The sequence below is a fragment of the Sapajus apella genome, unplaced genomic scaffold, assembly GCF_009761245.1.
Source record: "Sapajus apella isolate SASKATOON/1434 unplaced genomic scaffold, GSC_monkey_1.0 scaffold1, whole genome shotgun sequence".
Classification (NCBI taxonomy): Eukaryota; Metazoa; Chordata; class Mammalia; order Primates; family Cebidae; genus Sapajus; species Sapajus apella.
In genome coordinates this window covers 58,824,014-58,848,482 of record NW_022436941.1, presented here as the reverse complement: position 1 = coordinate 58,848,482, position 24,469 = coordinate 58,824,014, and the positions used below count along the sequence as shown (strand labels likewise).

The following is a 24,469-nucleotide window of genomic DNA, read 5'->3' as shown; positions in this document are numbered from 1 at the left end:
GCTCTGGTTTAAGGAAAACCAATATTTGGAAACCAAAGTTCTAAACATAATTTTTTAAGAGTAGGAATTTTAGAAAGTATAACTTAATATAATTTGCAAAACTTCATTTCATTAATAAGCCTGCCTAGCCTAGTACAAACATGATTTAGCTGCCAAACATTTGATGTTACATAAGTTTTCAGGAAGATGCCCACTGTGTAAATGATAACATCTGAACTACATTGGCATATCCAGTGCTCAGACAGATTAGTGACAGGTCAGAATTCAGATCCAGGCCAAAGAACACCACAAGGGTGGCACTGTGGTGTCTTACTTCTAGACAAACTCTCACATTTTATAGCAGATACTGATAGGAAAAAAAGTTTGAGATGCCAACAAATGCTTTTCATATAGTAAAAAAGCTTTCACATACAAAGTAGTAACCCCATCTTAACTATGGAAAGACTGAGAGAAACCCTTAAAATATCTCTACCTTTCATCTTTGAGAAGGAAGAAATTGTTGTGAAGTCCATCTAAGTGGCAAGTTCTCATTTATCCCAGTATTGTTGCTGTTAATCAATGCCCTGCAAGTGTCTTCTATTCAAATTAATAATTCATCTTCTTCACTGTCAAAGGTGGAGCTTGTTCAGATAGTCATCGATGGAGTCAATTACCTGGTGGACTGTGAAAAGAAGTTGGAGAGAGGCCAAGATATTAAGGTGCCACCCCCTCTGCCTCAGTTTGGCAAAAAGTGAACTTTCCCTTTCCCAATTTATAAATAATCTGTCTGCTGGTATGACAGACATAAAGAAATCTCTACTCTGAGAGTTTTTGTACACTTGAAAAAATGTAAAATTGTAGGTCCTGCCTATCTTTACAATAAAACTCTCCTTAATATATCTTTGCTTTGTTTCTCTGATTTTTTAAAATAATACTAGGGGCAAACATATCCAATTACAAGTAGACAATGGGCAAAATATTTTAAGACAATGATAAAACTAATATTTGTAAGTTTTGATTTTGCCACAACTTACATACACATCTAAATAACCCTTTGGCTATCTAGATGTTTGTCAACCCTTTCAGAAATCTCTTATGGACACCATTGAAAGGTGAGAAATTAATATAATAAACAATTTTCTGGCAAATGAAGCAAGAGGGGACTATTTCTCTTGAAAGTGCAGAAATAAAAACTAGAGGCTACTTATTTATTCAGAGTTTGCTATCACAAGGGAGTCAGTCATCATCACTTGCATTTGGCAGAGACTCAAAGGCAGGCAGAGACATGAGAAATCTATGGTAAAAGAAAAGGGGAGGCTTCAGGTATGCCCTGATTGGGGTTTCAGTCATGGGGATGTTGGAGACAGGCCTAGAAGTGGCATATGCTATGTGATTAGTTTGGGAAGCATATTTGGTTTTATCTAATTGGTACTGAGTTGGAGGCAGGGGCAAAAATTAGGGAAGCCAGCAGTCATTGATCAAACCCTCACCATCCTGTACTTATTGTTACAGAGGCTGGGGTTTGGCCTCCTAGAATGGTTGCTTTAGAGGTTGTGGATGAGAGTTCTATTGCCCTGTGGTCTAGCCATTGTCTCTGTATACTCAGTCTCTCAAAAACAATTCAAAATTTGATGTCTGAAATACTGAAAATGCTTTTAATATAATCTGAAAGCAGAATTCTTCCCTCAGCATGCAGATCATTATCTTGCATCTTGTTATTTTCCTTCTATCCTGTGATGTCTGTAACCTGAGGGGACATGATAGAGTAGCAGGGAGCAATTAATTAACAAGTTTGGAAACAGCTCCACACACAAAAGACAAATATTTTTAGCATAACAGAAATGAAACCAAGTTATACCCCCTACAATTAGTGAGGGGGGTAACTGTAGGTGCTACAGTTAAAATAAATTGGTGCTCTAATGTATGCATTTGTATTCCTTCCTGCTATATTGAGAAAAAAGTATAAGAATATTAAAATTGTGGTGGTGTTAATATGGACTACTCTAAGTGACAAACTGATATGTGGCAGAAATTAAGAAAGAGTAAACCATACCAGTATAATTTGAAACACTGTGTTCAGTGCCCCAAATGGGAGAGGGTGAAGGGCTGTTCCTCCAACCAATGCCTGAAGGAAAAAGGGAGGATCACAACCTCATGCAGTGGTTGATACTCTCTGATTTAAGAGAGAAAGGGTAGAGAAGACTGGTGTCATGGCAGGCACACTGACTCTATAGCTGCATTGCTGGGGTACAAGTCCCAATTCTCCAATTATAAACATTGAGTTACTTAATTTCTAGGTTCCTCTACATAAAATGAGAACAATGATTATACTTACTGCATAAGGGTTGTCAGAAGGATAAAATTAATTGACAGTTCACTTACAAGTGTTCAATGCACAGTACTATGTAGGCATTTGCTAAATAAATAAAAAATCACTTATAACAGTATAATAATCCATCTATGAATATGCCTTACACTATCTTTTAGGGCAAGCCAACAGGATTCATGGTCCCTCTTCTGAAAGATCTTATGAGCTAAGTGGTAAATTGAAGCAAATGCATATTAATAAATATGCATTATGCTCATAAGTGTAAGTGGGTTGAAGAGACTAGACAGATGTATACAGCAACATTTCATTTTTTTAAGAAGAAAAGCTGAAAAACAAGCATTGTCATAACGTATATGGCGGCTGACATAAGTCTTGTAATCTATACCACAACATCTAAAGCAACAGCAACATCAGCAAGAATTAACTAAATATCTAAGGGACAGAGAACCCTAGATAACATCTCTCTCCTTTTTTGTTGCTGCATTTTAATCGAATTTATTTCTCACCTGTATCCATTCATTTTAATTCATCAATAAGCTCAGTGACATTCGCTTTCAATACTGGCTTGCTCACAGACTGTTAGTGCTTCATCTTTAAATTATCTACATTTGAAACTACTCATTTGTTGGGCCCTGTGACCTTTAGTATATTATCAGGAATGTATTCGTGTGACTTTACTGTTTAAAAACAATATTCATAATTAAAGACAGTCATCTAAACCAAGTCTACAATGGATTCCTCAACACTCGATCTGGCACCTCACTTTTCTTCGAAATCCTCCATATTCATTAACTATCTTTTCCTGACAGTTCTTCAATCAATTATCAGATTATGTTACAGCACTTAAATCAGATACAATAATATGCTTTCTCCTCAAGCACTGACAAGCATTTGATATCCTGTTTGCAGAAGTTATGATGTTTTAATTTTACCACAAGAAAAAGCACATTGGCAAAATTACAGTCAAAATAAAATCTTTTATGAGAAAGATGAGTCCATTGGAAGAGACAAAGGGACTTTTAATTATTAATTAAAATTCTAATTGAATACCATATCTTCCGGCCAAGGGAGTCATATGGCATGCAAACAGTTCCTGTTTACTAAGGTCTAGTTCGATCAGGAGTCATCAAACTCATATGAACAGGGCACGGTTCTGAGTCAAAAGCCTTTTAAAATTTGCTGCATTCCTTACATCAGAGGCAGATACAGTGAGAAAGCTTTGATGGCTGAGAAACTGACTCCCTTCCACAGGGGAAGAGAAAGAGGAGTCTTTTCCTTGACTTCTGGGCTTCCACAGTAAGTCTGTTTATAGAGACTCAGCTCCTCTTCCCTCAACCCAAACCATATAAAACAGCATGTCTGAATGTTCTGAAAGCAGCCAAAAGAATTCCCTTGAGACAAAGTCTCACTCTGTCACCCAGGCTGATGAAGTGGCACGACAGTGGCTCACAGCAGCCTCAAACTCCCAAGCTCAAGCGATCCTCCCACCTCAGCCCCCTGAGTAGCTGCAATGACAGGTGCACACGACCATGCCCAGCTAATTTTTTATTTTTTGGGTCTTACTATGTTGCCCAGGCTGTTCGTGAAGTCTTGGACACAAGCAATCCTCCTACCTTGGCCTCCCAAAGTGCTGGGATTACAGGCATGAGCCACTGTGTCCAGCCCAAAAGGAGTTGTTTTGAGGTCAAAAAATTTGCATGAAATTCAGGCTCAACCACTAATGAGCTACATAACCAAAGGTAAATTATTTAACTCTATTGACTCAAGAATCTTGGTTTCATTTGTAAAATGGAGAGAATTCCTGCCTTATAAAGTTTTTATGATGATTAAATAAGCCAGTGACTTACTTTCTTTTTCTTTTACTGTAACCTATGGGAAGAAATATATTTTACATTAGAACCCAGTATACAAAGAGGCAGGCTGTAGGCTATGTGACACAGCCAGAAAACTGAGTATCCGAGGTGTGAAAGAGTGAAAAGGGGGATCGTCTGCCTCCAAACACACTTCCTCACTGGGGAACCTGAAGGTCCAGATCACAGGAGAAGAATTTGACCTTTCCTGGAACTGAGACAAATTTAGGCCCCTGAGCCAAATACAGGGGTAGGGAAAGGAGCTAGAAGAGCCCTGTGGGAATTCTCCATCCCCAGGGAAGCCATTTCTTTGTTTCTCAGGGATCCTTGGGAGGGCTGCCAGTGGAACTGGGGAAAGACCACAGGGAGAATGAAATTTCCAGCTGAACTTTGTAACCACTTTGACCAAACACAAAGTTTCCTGAACAGAACTGGGGGAGGGGCAAACCAGGAGTGCAGATACAAGCATAGAAGCTGTGGCAGGCAGGGAGGCATGAAACCTGAAAGCCCTGCTTGCTTCCTCAGTGGGGAGACATGAAGCCTGGGTAAGTTCTCAGCCCTGCTGACTGGCTGCCTGGAAATAAACTCAGTGCAATTGAGGATGCGGCAACCCAGCCTCTTGGGTTGCATGGGAACTGTTGAGGCCTGTAACTGCCAGCTTTCACCCACTTCCCTGGCAACATGCATGACAAAACAAAGGCAGCCTTAATCCTCCTGGGAATATAACTTCATTGGCCTGAGAACTACACCCACATACCCACAGCAGCTGCAGCAACCCCTACCCAAGGAGAGTCTAAGCTCAGACATACCTAACCCTGCCCCCACCTGATGGTCTGTCTCTATCTGCCCTGGTAGCTAAAGACAAAGGACATAATCTCTTGGGAGCTCTATGGCCCAGCCCACTGCTGATTCTCCCAATAGTCTCTTAAAAGTGCCACCTCCGTGCTGGAGGCCAACCAACACAAAACAAGCACACTAAACCAAAATACAACCAAGGACCCTCACAGAGTCCACTTCACTCCCTGCTACCTCCACCAGAGCAGGTGCTGGTATCCATGGCTGAGGCACCTGAAGACAGATCACATCACAAGACTCTTTGCAAACACTCCCAGTACCAGGCTAGAGCCTATTAGCTCTGCTGGGTGGATAGATCCAAAAGAGAAATAACAATCACTGTAGTTTGCCTCTTAGGAGGCAGTATCCCTAAGGGAAGAGGGAGAGCACTATATCAAAGGAGCACCCTGTGGGACAAAAGAAACTCAATAGCAGCCCTTCAGCCCCAAATCTTCCCTCTGACATAGTCTACACAAATGAGAAGGAATCAGAAAAACAATTCTGATAATATGGCAAAACAAGGTTCTTTAATACTCCCAAAAGATCATACTAGCTCACCAGCAGTGAATCTAAACCAATAAGAAATCTCTGAATTGCCAGAAAAATAATTCAGAAGGTCAATTGTTAAGCTACTCAAGGAGGCACCAGGGAAAGGTGAATACCAACTTAGAGAAATTTTTAAAATGTTACAGGATATGGATGAGAAAATCTCCAGAGAAATAGCATAAATAAAAAACAATCACAACTTCTGGAAATGAAGAATGCACTTTACAATGGAAACTCTCAGCAATAGAATCAAACAAATAGAAGAAAGAACTTCAGAGCTCGACAAGGCTTTCAAATTTACCTAATCCAGCATACAGAAAGAAAAGAGAATTTTAAAAAATGAACAAAGCCTCCAAGAAGTTTGGGATTATGTTAAACAACCAAACCTAAGAATACTTGGTATTCCTGAGGAAGAAGAGAAATCTCAAAGTATGGAAAGTGTATTCGAGGAAATAAGGAAAACTTCCCCAGCCTTGCTAGAGATCTAGATATCTAAATACAAGAAGCTCAAAGAACACCTGGAAAGTTCATTGAAGAAAGATCACTGCCTAGACACACAGCCATCAGGTTACCTAAAGTCAAGACGAAGGAAGAAATCTTAAGAGCTGTGAGGCAAAAACACCAGGTAACCTATAAAGAAAAACCTATCAGAGTAGCAGCAGATTTCTCAGCAGACGCCCTATAAGTTGGAAGGGATCGGGGTTCTATCTTAAGACTCCTTAAACAAAACAGTTATCAGTCAAAAATTTTGTATCCAGCAAAATTAAGCTTTCTAAATGAAAGAAAGACAATGTCTTTTTCGGACAAACAAATGCTGAGAGAATTTGCCACTATCAACCCAGCACTGTAAGAACTGTTAAAAGGAGTTCTAAATCTTGAAACAAATCCTTGAAATATGTCAAGATTACAACCTCCTTAAAGCAAAATTTTCACAGGACCTATAAAACAAGAATACAATTGAAAAAAAAAAAAAAAAAAACTTGCAAGGTATTCAGGCAACAAATACCATGATGAATAGAATAGTACCTCACACCTTAATACTGATTTTGAATGTAAATGGCCTAAATGCTCCACTTAAACGATACAGAATGACAGAATGGTTATGAATTCACCAACCAAGTATCAGTTGTCTTCAAGAGATTCACCTAACACATAAGAACTCACATAAACTTAAGGTAAAGGAGCAGAAAAACATGTTCCATGTAAACGGACACCAAAAGCAAGAGTAGCTATTCTTGTATCAGACAAAACAAGCTTTAAAGCAACAGCAGTTAAAAAAGATAAAGAGAGACATTATATAATGATAAAAGGACTTATTCAACAGGAAAATATCATAATCCTAAACATATGTGCACCTAACACTGGAACTCCCAAATTTATACAATTACTGCTAGACCTAAGAAACGAGATAGACAGCAACATAATAATAGTGGGAGATTTCAATACTCCACAGACAGCACTAGACAGGTCATCAAGAAAAAGTCAACAAAGAAACAATGTACTTAAGCTATAACCTACAATAAATGGACTTAACAGATATTTACAGAACATTCTACCCAACAAATACAGAATATACATTCTATTCATGAGCACATGGCATAGTCTGCAAGATAGACCATATTATAGGCCACAAAACAAGTCTCAATAAATTTTAAAAAATTGAAATTATATCAAATACTCTCAGACCATAGTGGAATAAAAGTGAAAATCAACTCCAAAAGAAACCCTCAAAACGACGCAAATACATGGAAATTAAATAACCTGCTCCTGAATGATTCTTGGGTCAACAATGAAATCAAGATGAAAATTTAAAAATTCTTTGACCTGAATAATAGTGACACAACCCATCAAAACCTCTGGGATAGAGCAAAGGTAGTGCTAAGAGGAAAGTTCATACCATTAAATGTATACATTGAAAAGTCTGAAAGAGCACAAATGGACAATCTAAGGTCACACCTCAAGGAACTAGAGAAACAAGAACAAACTAAACCCACACCCAGCAAAAGAAAAGAAAAAACAAAGATTGGCCGGGCGTGGTGGCTCACGCCTGTAATCCCAGCACTCTGGGAGGCTGCAGTGGGCAGATCACAAGGTCTGGAGTTTGAGACAAGCCTGGCCAATACAGTGAAACCCCATCTCTACTAAAAATTTAAAAAATAAAAATAAAAAAATAAAAAATGAGTCAGGTGTGGTGGTGGGCACCTGTAATCCCAGCTACTTGGGAGACTGAGGCAGGAGAATCACTTGAACCTGAAAGGTGGAGGTTGCAGTTAGCTGAGATTGTGCCATTGCACTCCAGCCTGGGCAACAGTATGAGACTCTGTCTCAAAAAGAGGGGAAGGGAGAGGAGGGGAGGGGAAGGGAGGGGGAGAGAGAGGAAGAAGAAAGAAAGAAAGTTAGATAGATCAGAGCAGAAGTAAATGAAACTAAAACAAACAAACAAAAAAATACATAAGATAAATGAAACAAAAAGCTGGTTCTTTGAAAAGATAAATTGATAGACCATTAGTAAGACTAGCCAAGAAAAGGAGAGATCCAAATAAACTCAATTAGAAATGAACCAGGAGATATTACAACCAATACCACAGAAATACAAAAGATCATTCAAGATTACTATGAACACATTTATGTGAATAAACTAGAAAATCTAGAGGAGATGGGTAAGTTCCTGGAAATACACAACCCTCCTAAGATTAAACCAGGAAGAAATACAAACTCTGAACAGACCAATAACAAGCAGCAAGATTGAAATGGTAATTTAAAAATTGCCAAGAACAACAACATCCAGGACCAGATGGATTCACAGCTGAATTCTATCAGACATTCAAAGAAGGACTAGTACCAATCTTATTGACACTATTCCAACAGATAAAGAGAGACTCCTCCCTAAATCATTCTATGAAGCCAGTATCACCCTAATACCAAAACCAGGAAAGGACATAATAAAAAAAGGAAATTACAGACCACAGACCAATTTCCCTGAGGAACATAGATGCAAAAATCCTCAACAAAATACTAGCTAACCAAATCCAACAGCATATCAAAAAGATAATCCACTATGATCAAGTGGGTTTCATACCAAGGATGCAGGAATGATTTAACATCCACAAATCAATAAATGTGAAACACCACTTAAACAGAATTAAAAACAAAAATCATATGATCATCTCAATAGATGCAGAAAAAGCATTTGACAAAATCCAGCATCCTTCTATGATTAAAACCCTTAGCAAAACTGGCATAGAAAGGATATACCTTAAGGTAATAAAAGCCATCTATGACAAACGCACAACCAATATTATACTGAACTTGGAAATGTTGCAACCATTCCCCCTGGACCAAGACAAGAATGCCCACTTTCACCACTTCTATTCAACATAGTACTGAAAGTCCTAGCCAGAGCAATCAGACAAGAGAAAAAATAAAGGGCATCCCAATTGGTAAAGAGGAAGTCAAACTGTCGCTGTTTGCTGATGGTATGATCGTACACATAGAAAACCCTAAAGACTCTTCCAAAAAGCTCCTGGAACTAAAACATGAATTTGGCAAAGTTTCAGGATACAAAATTAATGTATCAGTAGCACGGCTATACACCAAGAGTTACCAAACTGAGAATCAATCAAGAACTCAACCACTTTTATAATAGCTACACACATAAAACAACAACAACAAAACACAAACCACTTAGGAATATACCTAACCAAGGAGATAAAGACCTGTACAAGGATAACTACAAAACACCACTGAAAAAAAATCATAGACAACATATCCCATGTTCATGGATAGGTGCAGATCGGTCTGGGTGTGGGAGAAATTATAAAATAGATGCAAACCTTCTTGGAAGGCCAGAAAGTTTTGCAAAAGTCTCAGGAGAGAGTTATGGCTGAAGGCAGCCTAATCCTCTTACCTTGAGCTAACAGCAAAGAGCAGATAACAAGGGAATGTAGAGGAGTTTATCTAAATAGCTTGTTGTCCTAAGACCAACCTTTGCCCATCCACGAGCATAACTGTTGTCTACTCAGGGGGTCGGCAATGTTAATTACCCACAAATGGTGTTTACTCAGGACCTTTGTCATTAAACCTGTACTAATTAAATATGGCACTCCCCTCAGGGTGAGTAAGCCGCTAGCCCTCTAGCCGCATGACCAGGCAAAAAAACCTGTGTTTGTGTACATCTTTCATCCGTTGTTTAGCCAGAGTCTGCTGGCCAGACTCGATATATGAGTAGAATCAATATTGTGAAAGTGCTCATACTGCCAAAAGCAGTCTACAAATTCAGTGGAATTTCCATCAAAATACCACCATCATTCTTCATAGAACTAAAAAAAAAAAAAAAAAAAAAATCCTAAAATTCATATGGAACCAAAAAGGAGCCCACATAGCCAAAGCAAGACTAACCAAAAAGAACAAATCTGGAGGCATGATATTACCTGACTTCAAACTATTCTATAAGGCCACAGTCACCAAAATGGCATGACACTGGTATAAAAATAGGCACGTGGACTAATGGAACAGAATAGAGAACCCAGAAATAAAGCCAAATACTTACCCAACTGATCTTCAACAAAACAAACAAAAACATAAAGTTGGGAAAGAACACCCTATTCAACAAATGACGCTGGGATAACTGGCAAGCCACATGTAGAAAAATGAAACTGGATCCTCATGTCTCACCTTATACAAAAAATCAACTGAAGGTGTATCAAAGATTTAACTGAGAGTGTATCAAACATTTAAATCTAAGACCTACAACCATAAGAATTCTAGAAGATAAAAGAAAAAAACCCTCCTAGACACTGGCTTAGGCAACTACTTCATGACCAAGAACCCAAAAGCAAAAGCAATAAAAACAAAGATAACTTAATTAAACTACAAAGCTTCTGCACAGCAAAAGAAACAATCAGCAGAGTAAACAGACAACCTACAGAGTGGGAGAAAATCTTCACAATCTATACATCCAACAAAGGACTAATATCCAGAATCTACAAGGAACTCAAATCAGGAAGAAAAAAAAAAAATCCCATCAAAAAGTGGGCTAAGGACAGGAATGGACAATTCTCAAAAGATATACAAATGACCAACGAACATATGAAAACATGCTCAAAATCACTAATGATCAGGGAACTGCAAATCAAAACCACAATGCAATATCACCTCACTCCTGCAAGAATGGCCATAATAAAAAAATAAAAGATGTTGGTGTAGATTTGGTGAAAAGAGAACACTTTTACACTGCTGGTGGGAATGTAAACTAGTACAACCACTATGGAAAACAGTGTGGAGATTACATAAAGAACTTAAAGTAGATCTACCATTTGACCCAGGAATCCCACTACCGGGCACCTACCCAGAGGAAAATAAGACATCATACAAAAAAGATATTTGCACACAAATTTATAGCAGCACAATTTGCAAGTGCAAAAATATGGAACCAGCCCAAATGCCCATCAATCAACAAATAGATAAAGAAAATGTGGTATATATACCATGAAATACTACTCAGCCGTAAAAAGGAACAAAATAATGGCATTTGCAGCACCTGGATGGATCTGGAGACTATTTTTCTAAGTGAAGTAACTCAGGAATAGAAAACCAAACATTGTAGGTTCTCACTCATAACTGGAAGCTGAACTATGAGGATGCAAAGGCACAAGAATCATACAGTGGACTTTGGGGACTTGGAGTAAAGGGGAATGGGGTGAGGGACCAAAGTCTACATGTTTGGTACAGTGTACACTACTCACGTGATGAGCACATCAAAATCTCAGAAATCACTACTAAAGAACTTACCCATGTAACCAAACACCACCTGTTCCCCAAAAACCTATTGAAATAACTAAAAAGAACAGAAATGAAGCAAATTATAATAAGAAGAAAGAGTAAACAGGCAAACACACAGGTCATCAGAAAGTAAGTCAATAAGAAGATTTTAAGAACAATTTTATACCTATACATTTGACAACTTTGATAAAATGAGAAAATTCCTTGATATTCCATGACAAATAACTGTTATTTGTCAATTGGGGCTGGGTACACTGTCTAAAGCCTATAATCTCAGCACTTTAGGAGTCCAAGACAGGAGGATCACTTGAGCCTAGGAGTTTTGAGGGTGCAGTGAGATATGATACTGTCACTGCACTTCAGTCTGGGTGATAGAGAGATAATCTGTATAAAAAAAGAAAAAAAAATGGCAAGGCCAGGCACAGTGGCTCATGCCTATAATCCCAGCACTTTGGGAGGCCGAGGCAGGCAGATCACCCAAGACCAGGAGTTTGAGACCAGCCTGGCCAACATGACAAAACTCCGTCTCCAGTAAACAATATAAAAATTAGCTGGGCATGGTAGTGCACACCTGTAATCCCAGCTCTTGGAAGGATGAAGCATGAAATTGCTTGAAACTGGGAGACAGAGGTTGCAGTAAGCCAAGATCATGCCACTGCACTCCAGCCTGGGTGACAGAGCGAGAACTCATCTTAAAAAAAAAAAAAAAAAATGACAAAAAAGGTCATGAGTTGGTAAAGTACAACATTTCTGTACTCGAGAAGGGTTTGTCTAAGTATGTTATGTCTTAAGTATTTTGAAGATCACTAAAAGAGATCTCTAGAGTTTTTTTTTTGTGAGAACTTTTTGTTTCATAAATAATAGGGTAAATTTTTCAAATCTAAATCATATCCGTTTTTGTCAGATGGTTTTTCAAGAAATTTTCTCATTTCATCAAAATTGTCAAATGTATAGGCATAAAATTGTTCTTAAAATCTTATTGACTTATTGTCTGATGACCTGTGTGCTTGCCTGTTTACTCTTTTTTCTTGTTATAATTTGCTTTGTTTCTGTTCTTTTATTATTTTAATAGGTTTTTGGGGAACAGGTGGTGTTTGATTACATGAGTATGTTCTTAAGTGGTGATTTCTGAGATTTTGGTGCGCTCATCACCTACGTAGTGTACACTGTACCAATGTATGGACTTTTATCCCTCACCCTCCCTCCCTTTACTCCAAGTCCCCAAGATCCACTGTATGATTCTTATGACTTTGCATCCTCATAGCTCAGCTCCTACTTATGAGTGAAAATCTACAATGTTTGGTTTTCCATTCCTGAGTTACTTCGCTTAGAAAAATAGTCTCCAATTCCATCCAGGTTGTTGCAAATGCCATTATTTTGTTCCTTTTAATAGCTAAGTAGTATTCTATTCCTACTTCATTCTAAGTCAAGTAATTCTGTATTGTATCCTGGGCATTGAGAATGTTATATTTTGTATAACCTGAGTTCTACTGTATTGCTCTAAAAATGACAAGGTATTTGTTTTAGCAGGCAATTACCTTGATTAGACTGAAACTGAGATCTCGCCTGCAATGACTGCAAGTTCAATATACAGTTAAGATCTTTAAGTCTCAGGGGTTGTTTTGAAGCTGCTTCATTCATGTGTAGTTCAGAGGTCAAGTAAAGATTTGAGCAGAGTTCATCCAGAGAAGCCGGACCTCCAGTTCTCTGGCTCTCTCCTCTAGAATACCCTCTTTGGTGGCTATGCTTGTTCCAGGCTCCATCTCTTGGTTTACTAAGTCAGAAAAGTGCTTGGTTCTCTACTGGAGTCTTAGCCACTCCATGCTGTACCGTATCTACGGCTCATGCAGGCTAATGCTGCAAAATTTGAAATGTACTTTGTGCAATCTGAACCTCTAATTTAAATATTCTCCAAAAGCTACCTGCTTTTTTCCAATCTCCAGAGTTCTTATATAATTTTAAAAATTTAATCAGTGTTTATAGTTCTTAACTGTAGAAGACTGAGTCTGTTAGGAGCATATTGCACCATAGAAGTAGACTTCTTTCTCCTTCCAAGACTTTTGAGGAAAACTGATTCCATTTTAATAGGAAAGGGGAGGGAAAAATTAATCTTCTGACAAAACGCTTTAAAGTCATCAATAAATTAATTCTAAATGAAGGAAGAAGAATATAATTCTTTTCTTGGGAGAAGTCCAATAAATTACAATATCTGTGGGAAGCCAACTATATCCACAATTACATCGAATATAAATAGTTGGCTGGGCACAATGGCACATGCTTGTAATACCAGCACTTTGGGAGACAGAGGTGGGTGGATTGCTTGAGGTCAGGAGTTTGAGATCAGCCTGGCCAACATGGCAAAACCCCATGTCAACGAAAAATACAAAAATTAGCTGGGCATGGTGGTGCACATCTTAATTCCAGCTACTCAGGAGGCTGAGGCATGAGAATTCCTTGAACCTGGGAGGCAGAGATTGCAGTAAGCCAGTGAGCCAAGACTGTGCCACTGTACTCCAGCCTGGGCAACAGGATGAGATTCTGTCTCAGGAAAAAAACAAAAAAAAAAAAAATGCAAACAGCTATGGGACAAATCTGACTTATCACTTACTTTTAGGTTTTATTGGAATATAGCCACACATTCATTTACATACTGCCTGTCGCTGCTTTTGCACTACAATGGCAGATCTGAGTAATTCCAACAAAGTCTGTATTGTCCACAAAACTCAAAATATGTAGTATGTGGCTCTTTACAGAAAAAAAAAAAAAAAATGTGTCAATCCCTGGTCCAAACACTCCACTAAAAAGGCAGAGACCATTATGCTGGGGAAAACATTTAAAAAACCCAATGATATTCTGTCTATAGGAAACTCACTTTAAATATAAAGACACAAAATTAAAAGGATGAAAAAAGACATACCATGAAAATACCAATCAAAAGAGTGTTCTATTTTATTACTAAAGTATACTTCAGAAAAAAAGCATAAAGGGGGACATTTCATAATTACGCATATGTTAAATTTATTAAGAAGACTTAAACATTCTAAATATGTGCTCACCTAATAACAAGTTTCAAAATATATGATGCCAAAACATAACTGCAAGAGGAAATAGACAAATATGCAATATTTCTCACTCAGAATTAGATAGAACAAGCAGACAGAGTATCAAGAAAAATCCAGGAGACTTAAGAATGTCAACTGTGTTTGGGGATGCCAAGAAGCAGGTACCAAGACAGGATTTAACATGAAAGTGATTTTTGTGGGAAAGGATAAGAGGAGGTAGATACTTTCAAATCAGTATGTTGGACTGAGAAGGAAGAAGGCAAAAAGGGGAAGGAAAAGTCCCAGACCAAGAAAGGTTCAGCCAGGCCAATGGGTTCAGCCATCTTCACACCTGTTCTAAGAGTTTTGTATCTCCTAAGGAAAGAATGCACTTTACTCAGTTATGAGCTGAATGTAGACTACAGGAAGCCTGGCCTCAGTGTCAACACAATGGTTCATCAAGAGGGGCAGTAGTTGGGGTTATTTATCAATCATGGTCCCCGCAAAAGGAAATTTCAGTGATTTATTTTCATAGCCACCACAGTTCGCTGTGCATCATACATATTTACTTTAGGGAAAACGCTCTTCCATGACTTCCATGAGTCTTACATCCTAAGGAACATCTTAGAAGAGGGAGGTTAGTGGTATAAACTAAAGCCCTATTGCTGCTACTCATCTTCAACCTGCTCCATTATCTATTCTAAATTTCCCTCACTTTTCATCTAACACCTTGGTAGACTTTGGCGGTGTACTTCTTTGTGTAAGCCAAACATTCAGCCCTAAGCCTTGGCAATTACATGCTCTTAGGCCAGGGTTATATCACATCTCTGTCCAGTTACAACCAGGATAAGTTAGTAAGCACGAGGAGGCAGCCAAATGTCTTATTCCCCACTGCTCCTTGCTCTATATAAAAACAGCTCTTTTTTTCTTTTTCTTTTTTTTTTTTTTTTAAATACACAGTCTCATTCTGTTGCACAGGCTGGAATGTAGTGGCACAATCAAAGCTCTCTGCAGCCTCAATCTCCTGGGCTCAAGCAATCCTCCCACCTCAGCCACCTGAGTGGCTGGGACTACAGGCATGTGCCACCATGTTTTGCTAATTTTTCATGTTTAATTTTTTTTGTAGAGATGAAGTCTCACTACATTGCCCAGGCTGGTCTTAAACTCCAACCTTAAGTGATCCTCCCACTTCAGCCTCCCCAAATGCTAGGTTTACAGGCATAAGACCACGCCTGGCCAGCCATACCTCTTTCTGCTCCCAAAATTGACTCTCTCTTTCACAACAGTGACTCCTCACCTGTGGTCCCTAGACAAAAAACATTTCTTTTTATTCATTTTGACTGTCAAAAACTATTTCCTACCAACTTTTTGAAATTTAAAATTAAATCAAGCATAAGATTTAAGTGCAAATCAGGGATATATAGCTGTTACTCAATTTTAATGGAGAAAAGCTTTGTTATAAAATCACAGAATATCTAACGTATTTGATTGTCATTTGTTTATTTCACTTCTCATATATGCAGGGAACTATCCAGAAGTTTACAATTTTATTGGGAGACAGAATACATATGATGGTCCTCAAAACCATCAAAAAAAAAAAAAAAAAGTTAAGGTCAGTTAATTAGACTTCCATCTGAAAATTAAGCTAGAAAAAATGAAACCAAAGAACCACCCAGGAGGCAAGACTGGAATTGGATGATTCAGAAAAGGATGCTGAACCAACTTCATTTTACTCTTTCTGTAAAAAATGCATTTTTTTTTTTTAACAGAAAAGGCAAATGGTTATTATGGAACCTAGAAAAGGAGGATTAAGAGATCATAATTGGGCTGGGCACAGTGGCTCACACCTGTAATTCCGGCACTATGGCAGACCGAGCAAGGGAGGTGGATCACTGTAATTCTGGCACTATGGCAGACCAAGCGAGGTAGGTGGAATTCAAGACCAGTCTGGCCACCATGGCGAAACTTCATCCCTACTGAAAATACAAGAAATTAGCCAGGCATGGAGGCAGACGCCTGTAATCCCAGCTACTTGGGGGGCTGAGGAACGAGAATCACTCGAATCCAGGAGGTGGAGGTTGCAGTGAGCAGAGATAGCGCTATTGCACTCTAGACTGGGCAACAAGAGTGAAACTTCATCTCAAAAAAAAAAAAAAAAACAAAAAAAAACAAAAAAAAAAAACCAGACAGAGACATCTTAACTGATGAATAAACCTTCAGCATCATAGGAGAAAGCTCTATTCACCCTATGGTGGAAATGAGATTAGACTGTTTGACCATGTTCAATCGATCACTTATCTTAGTGCTGTGAAAACACCCACACCAGAAATGAAGGATTAAAGAGGTGTGCCATCATGAATCATGTGTTCATTCTACAAACATAATCTGTATCTGAAAATGAGTAAACCTAGTTTGAAGGATGCAATTACAAAACTGTAAAAGCAAGATTTAAGAAGAGTTTTTTTTTTTTTTAATAGCTTCATGAAACTTAAGAGTTACAGTGGAAATCCAATGAACTGAAATTGTCATACTGTATACATCAGATTCCCTATTCTTCGAAAGTGTATTAGACTCATATAAGCTGTATCTATATTCAAGCTGAATGCCAAATTTTGGCATTGTCACAAAATCTTTGTTTACATAAAACCTGTTGTTAGCATAAAAGCAATTATGAAAATAACTCCTTTAAATAATGTAGATGAGGCCAAACAGGAAGACACTGGGCTCCTGTACTGTAAAAACTGTGCTGCTGAAGACATGTGCAAACATGCATAAAACTGATATAAATAGAGACACAATTTGCGAACACTGCAGATAGGGCCTGAATTATTGGAACTCATCAGAACTGACGAGACACTAACTGCATTCAGGTGAACTTCAGTCAGAAGTAGATTATACTATTAAAATTAGTGAGCCACAAGATGACTTTAATAAATAAAAGAAGGCTGTATTAAAATCTTTTATCCATTTTAATCATTTGGCAACAATGTGGTTAACAGTGCAGTCACATCTCTTTCTGGTAGACAGGTAAAAATTTTAATTATTCAAGATTTTTTTTTTTTTTTTTTTTGAGATGGAGTCTCCCTCTGTTACCCAGGCTGGAGTACAGTGGCACGATCTCAGCTCACCACACTGTCAGCCTCCCAGGTTCAAACAGTTGTCCTGTCTCAACCTCCTGAGTAGCTGGGATTATAGATGCCTCCCACCACACCCAGCTAAGTTTTGTATTTTTGGTAGAGACAGGGTTTCACCACGTTAGCCAGGCTGGTCGTGAACTCCTGACCTCAAGTGATCTGCCTGCCTCAGCCTCCCAAAGTGGTAGGATTACAGGTGTGAGCCACCACACCCAGCCTCAAGATATTTTTTAAGTAACACACTCTCTGGCACATCTCTTCCATATTCACTTAAATGGTCTATTGCTTTAGCTGAATTAAAAGAGATGAACTTATCTGTCTTTTGCTAACCTGTTAGTTTTTAAAATAGAAACAAAACTTTCTTTCTCAGATCCCAAATTTTCTCATTATACTGCTTAGATGTTGTTTTATCCCTCTTTTAAGTTGTGAGCACTTTTCTAAGCCAATAAGGCCCCCCATTAAAAAACAAAACAAAACACTTTTCTAGGAATATATTCCCTATTCCATGACAGGGGTGGAAAGTCCAACCATCTTCAAATAGGGACTACTATGAGATTCTGCAATATATAAAGTTGGCAAGGAAAGATGAATGTTTGTCAGGTATCAATTTGTACTTTAATACCAGCCCAGCAATTAATAGAACGAAATACTAGACAATCTCAGGAAGATAACATGGCTATATCTCTATCTCTGAGCACAGAGAAGGAAACAGACATTTAACATTCTGGATCCACAAAACCTCACGTATCAATGTTAATCTTGAATGTATATGGTCTAAATGCCCCACTTAAAAGGCAAAGAGTGGCAAGTTGGATTAGAAAAGCAAGACGTATCCATCTGCTGTCTTCAAGAGACCAATCTCACACTGAAGGACATCCACAGACCCAATAAAGAGTTAGGCTGGGCGCGGTGGCTCAAGGCTGTAATCCCAGCACTTTGGGAGGCCGAGGCGGGTGGGTCACGAGGTCAAGAGATCAAGACCATCCTGGTCAACATGGTGAAACCCAGTCTCTACTAAAAATGCAAAACATTAGCTGGGCATGGTGGCGCATGCCTGTAATCCCAGCTACTCAGGAGGTTGAGGCAGGAGAATTGCCTGAACTCAGGAGGCAGAGGTTGTGGTGAGCCGAGATTGCGCCATTGCACTCTAGCCGGGGTAACAAGAGTGAAACTCTGTCTCAAAAAAAAAAAAAAGAGTTGGAAAAAGATCTATCATGCAAATGGAAAACAAGAGTAGGGGTTGCTATTCTTATATCAGTAAAACAGACTTTAAACCAACAACAGCAAAAAAGGGCAAAGAAGGGCATTATATAATGATAATGGGTTCAATTCAACAACAAGATGTAACTATCTTAAATATATATATATGCACACAACATTGGAGTAACAAGATTCATAAAACAAGTATTTCTAGATCTACAAAAAGACTTAAGACAGCCACCCAACAATAGTGGAAGACTTCAACACCACATTGACAATATTAGAAAGATCATCAAGGTAGAAAACTAACAAAGAAATTCTAAACTGATTATCTGACAACTGACCAACTGGACCTAAGAGACATCTACAAAATACTCCACCTATCAACCACAGAATATACATTCTATGTTCTGGGGTACATATGCAGGATGTGCAGGTTTGTTACATAGGTAAATGTGTGCCATGGTGGTTTGCTGCACCCATCAACCCATCACCTATGTATTAAGCCCAGTATGCATTAGCTATTTTTCCTGATGCTCTCCCTCCCCTAGCCCCTGATGCTGCTGACAGGACCCAGTGTGTGTTGTTCCCCTCCCTGTTCAGCTCTCACTTATAATTGAGAACATGCAGTATTTGGTTTTGTGTTCCTGCTTTAGTTTGTCACAATACACATTCTTATCTGCACATGGGAACATACTCCAAGATCAACCACATACTGGCCATAAACCAAGTCTTAATAAACTCAAAAAAATCAAAATCATATCAACCATACTCTCAAAGCATAGGGGGATAAAAACAGAAATAAATACCAAGAAGATAGCTCAAAGCCACACAATTTAATAGAAATTAAACAACGTAGTCCCAAAAGACTTTTGGTTAAACAATAAAATTAAGGCAGAAATCAAAAAATTATTTGAAAGAAATGAAAATAAAGACATAACATACCAAAATCTCTGACATAGCTAAAACTGTACCTCCAAATGTTAGAAAAATCTTAAATTAATGACCTACTATCACACATAGAGGAACTAGAAAAATAAGAACCCCAAAAGCTAGCAGAAGATAACTTTATTATTTCAGAGCAGAACCAAACAAAATTCAGATCCAAACTCCATACAAATAATCAACAAAACCATAAATTGGTTTTCTGAAGGATAAACAAGACTACAGACCACTACCTAGATTACCAAAGAAAAAGGAGAGATGATCCAAATAAGCAGTTAGATATGACAAAGCTGGCCAGGCATGATGGCTCATGCCTGCAATCCTAGCACTTTGGAAGGACAAGGTGGATGGATCACTCGAGCCCAAGAGTTCAAAACCAGCCAGGTGAAACCCTGTCTCTACACAAGTTAGCTGGGCACAGTAGCATGCACCTGTAGTACCAGCTACTTGGGAGGCTTAAGTGGGAGGATTACCTGAGCTCAAGGGAGGTCAAGACTTCAGTGAGCCAGGATCATGGCACTGCACTCCAGCCTGGGCAAAAAGGTAAGACCCTGTCTCTAAATAAATGACAAAGGTGTTATTACAACCAATCCCACACAAATACAAAAGATCCTCAGAGACTACTATGAATATCACTATGCACACAAACTAGAAAATCAAGAGGAAATCGACACATTCCTGGAAACACACAATCTCCTAAGATTGAATCAGGGAGAAACTGAAACCCTGAATAGACCAATATCAAGTTCTGAAATTCAATCAGTAACTAAAAAAAAAAAACAAAAATCATAAGCCAATAAAAGCCCCAGACCAGGTGGATTCACAGCAGAATTCTACCAGACACACAAAGAAGAGCTGGTACCAATTCTACTGAAACTATTAAAAAAAAAAAAAAAAAAAAGTCAGGGAGAAACTCCTTCCTAAATCATTCTATGAAGCTAGCATCACCCTGACACCAAAACCTGGCAATGACATAACAAAAAGAAGAAGACTATAGGCCAATATCCCTGAGGAGCACAGATGCAAATATCCTGAACAAAAATACTAGCAAACTGAATACAACAGCATATCAAACAGTTAATTTACTATGATCAAGTAGGCTTCATTCCTGGAAAGCACAGTTAGCTCAACATGTGCAAATCAATAAATGTGATTCAGCACACAAACAGAATAAAAACAAAAACCATATAATCATTTCAACAGACACAGAAAAAGCTTTTAATAAAATCTAATATCCCTTTATGATAAAAATCCTCAAGAAACTAGGCATCAAGGTGATGTGGCTCCTTCATTCCCATAGTTGGGTGAATTCCAAGTTCTTGTCCCATGACCAAGAGGAATAAGGTTCATGGACACCAGAGGGTGGGTAAGGCACAGTAGATGTTTATTAAGCAACAGGAAAAGCTCTCAGAAGCAAGAGGGAACCTGAAAGTGGGTTGACACCTACGGGCTTGTCCCCAGGGGTTTTTATCCCTTCTTTCCAAAGGTGTTTTTCTCATTTGCATCTTGTACAACCCTCTATGTCCTGGTTGCTTCCTGGTCCCATTTCTTTCTGTGCAGGTATGTTCTTGTCCAAAGTTACTCCATCTTAGTTATTACCTATAAACATCACAGAAAAGCCCACTTGGCAGGGGGGTGAAACCACCATGCAGATGTCATGTTAACGATTTATATATAATGAGCTGGGTTAAGGACAGTAGGTTGATTTACTATACCTAAGTTAGAACATTCCCTTCTTGGGCAAACCTCCTGGTGTAAGAGGAAGCTCTTCACCACATTTATACTTACTTGCTACATAACAGGGGCAGTATAGTTGTGGTTCCACAAGTGTTGTTCTTCTCCTGAGACCTTCCCTCTCTAACTGCCTAGCCAGCCCCCAATTGCCTCCTCTCTCAAAGCAAATATATGTCCAAATAATAAGAGCCATCTATGACAAGCCCACAGCTAATATCATGCTGAACAAGCAAAAACTGGAAGCATTTCCCTTGAGAGCTGGAATAAGACAAGGATGCCTACTCTTACCACTCATATTCACCATAGTACTGGAAGTGCTAGCCAGAGCAATCAGGCAAGAGAAAGAAAGAAAATGTATCCAGATAGGCAAAGAAGAAGTGAAACTGTCTTCATGGATGATATGATTCTATACCTAAAAAACCTAAAGCCATCATCAAAAGGCTCCCAGAACTGATAAACAACTTCAGTAAAGTTTGAGGATACAAAATCAATGTACAAAAACAGTAGCATTTCTATATTCCAATAACATTTGAGAGCCAACTGAAGAATGCAATCCCATGTACCACACACACACACACACACACACACACACACACACACACACAGAGAGAGAGAGAGAGAGAGAGAGAGAAATACCTAAGAACATATCTAACCAAGGAAGTGAAAGACCTCTAAAAGGAGAACTACAATTGGAAGAATCAATATCATTAAAGTAGCCATAACACCCAAAGCAATCTACAGATTCAATGCTATTCTTACCAAATTACCAATGTCATTTTCCACAAGATTAGAAAAAACTATTCTGAAATTTACATGGAAACTAAAAAGAGCAGGAATAGCCACAAGAATTCTAAGCAAAGGGAACAAAATTGGAGGTATCATATCACCTGATTTGAAACTATCCTAATAGGCTACAGTAACCCAAACAGCATGGTACTGGCACAAAAAGAGACACAGAGACCAATGGGAACAGAATAGAAAAACCAGATATAAAGCTGCACAACTCTCTTATATTCAAGAAAGTCAACAACAACAAAGCAATGGGGAAAAGACTCCCTATTCAATAGTGTTGGGATAGCCGGCTAGCAACATGTGAGAGAATGAAACTGGATCCCTACCTTTCAAAAATTAACAAAAGACGGATTAAAGATTTAAATGTAAGACCTCAAACTATAAGAATTCTAGAAGATAATCTAGGAAACACCATTCTGGACACTGGCCTTGGGAAAGAATCCATGCTAAGTCCTCAGAAACAACTGTAACAAAAATAAAAATTGGTAAGTGGGACGATCTAATTAAACTGAAGAACTTCTGCACAGCAAAAGAAACTATCACCAGAGTAAACAACCTACAGAATGGGAGAAAATATTCACAAACCATGCATCCAACAAAGGACTAATATCCAGAATCTAAGAACTTAAACAACTGAACATGCAAAAAACAACCTCATTAAAAAATGGGCAAAAGGCAAGAACAGGCACTTCTCAAAAGAAGATATACAAGTGGCCAACAAACATGTGAACAAACATCACTAATCCGCAGAGAAATGCAAATTAAAACCACAATGAGATTACTCCCACCAGTCAAAATGGTGATTAAAAGGTAAAAAAAAAAACAAAAGGCCAGGTGCAGGGGCTTACACCGGTAATTCCAGCACTTTGGGAGGCTGAGGCAGTTGGATCATGAGGTCAAGAGATCAAGGCCATCCTGGCCAATGTGGTGAACCCCTGTCTCTACAAAAAATACAAAAATTAGCTGGGGATGGTGGCACATGCCTATAGTCCCAGCTACTCGGGAGACTGAGGTAGGAGAACTGCTTGAACCCAGGAGGCGAAGGCTGCAGTGAGCCAAGATTGCACCACTGCACTCTAGCCTGGTGACAGAGCAAGACTCCATCTCAAAAAAAAAAAAAAGTCAAAAACAACAGATGCTGGTGAGGCTGCAGAGAAAAGGCAATGCTAAAATACACTGTTGGTGTGAATGTAAATTATATCAGCCACTGTAGAAAGCAGTTTGGAGATTTCTCAAAGAGCTCAGAACTACCACTTGACCCAGCAATCCTGTTACTGGGTATATACCTAAAGGAATGTAAATCGTTCTGTTATAAAGACACATGCTCTCATACGTCCACTGTAGCACTATTCACAATAGTAAAGGCATGGAATCAACCTAGGTGCCTATGAATGGTGGACTGGATAAAGTAAATATGTACATATACACCATGGAATACTATGCAGCTATAAAAAAGAAACAAATTGTGCCCTTTGCAGCAACATGGATGAAGCTAGAGGCCATTATCTTAAGTGAATTAACACAGGAACAGAAAGCTAAATTAACACAGGAACAGAACCCCATGTTCTTGCTTATAAGTAGGAGCTGAACATTGGGTATTCATGGACAGAAAGACGACAACAACACACACTGGGGACTGCTAGAGGGAGGAGGGCAAGAGTTGAAAAACTATTAGGTATTATGTTCAGTACTTGGGTGATGGGATCAATCATACTCCAAGCCTCAGCATCATGCAATATGCCCATGTAACGAACATGTACATTCTTAAAAATGCCATGTTTCACAAATTGCACATGCTAAATTAAAATTGTTAGATTCTGTGATAAGTATACATAGTTAACACTTTGATTCTTGTATTTCAGAGCAACTTCTTAATAAATAAAGGATGAACATGCAAAACTGAGCTTCAAAGAGAATCAAGAAAATACTACTCATAAGAAGGTTAAACACCAATTTTTAAATTTTTTTTATATTGTGGTAAATACACGTAACAAAATTTACCACCAGTCATTTTAAGTATACAGTTCTGTGGCATTAAGCATATCCACAATGCTGTATAACCATCACCAACATTCTAAATATCAGTTTTAAAAACAAATATCCAATACAGAAAAATATTAGCCCATCTGACAAAGGGCTACTATCCAGAATCTACAAAGAACTGAAACAAATTTACAAGAAAAAAAAAAAAAAACCATTAAAAAGTGGGCCAGGGATATGAACAAACACTTTTCAAAAGAAGACATTCATGCAGCCAACAAACATATGAAAAAAAGCTCATCATCACTGGTCATTAGACAAATG

General features: G+C 38.4%; 1 protein-coding gene and 1 long non-coding RNA gene across 4 annotated transcripts in view; one reads left to right on the top strand and one right to left on the bottom strand.

The window, feature by feature from the left end:
* CKMT2 (creatine kinase, mitochondrial 2) overlaps nucleotides 1–878 on the top strand; it is a 44,470-nt gene extending 43,592 nt beyond the window's left edge. For both annotated transcript variants that reach the window (XM_032277047.1, XM_032277053.1), the window contains exon 10: nucleotides 615–878. In XM_032277047.1, the coding sequence (XP_032132938.1) occupies nucleotides 615–734 (120 nt within the window). In that variant the 3' untranslated portion in view covers nucleotides 735–878. The remainder of the gene's footprint in view (nucleotides 1–614) is intronic.
* Nucleotides 1–24,469, bottom strand: part of LOC116550914 — a 68,862-nt gene that overhangs the window by 36,825 nt on the left and 7,568 nt on the right. Inside the window, exon 2 of one of the 2 annotated variants that reach the window (XR_004268621.1) lies at nucleotides 473–653. This is a non-coding gene — a long non-coding RNA (uncharacterized LOC116550914). Of the gene's footprint in view, nucleotides 1–472; nucleotides 654–24,469 lie in introns of those variants that run through there. The other variant, XR_004268619.1, reaches the window with a different exon arrangement.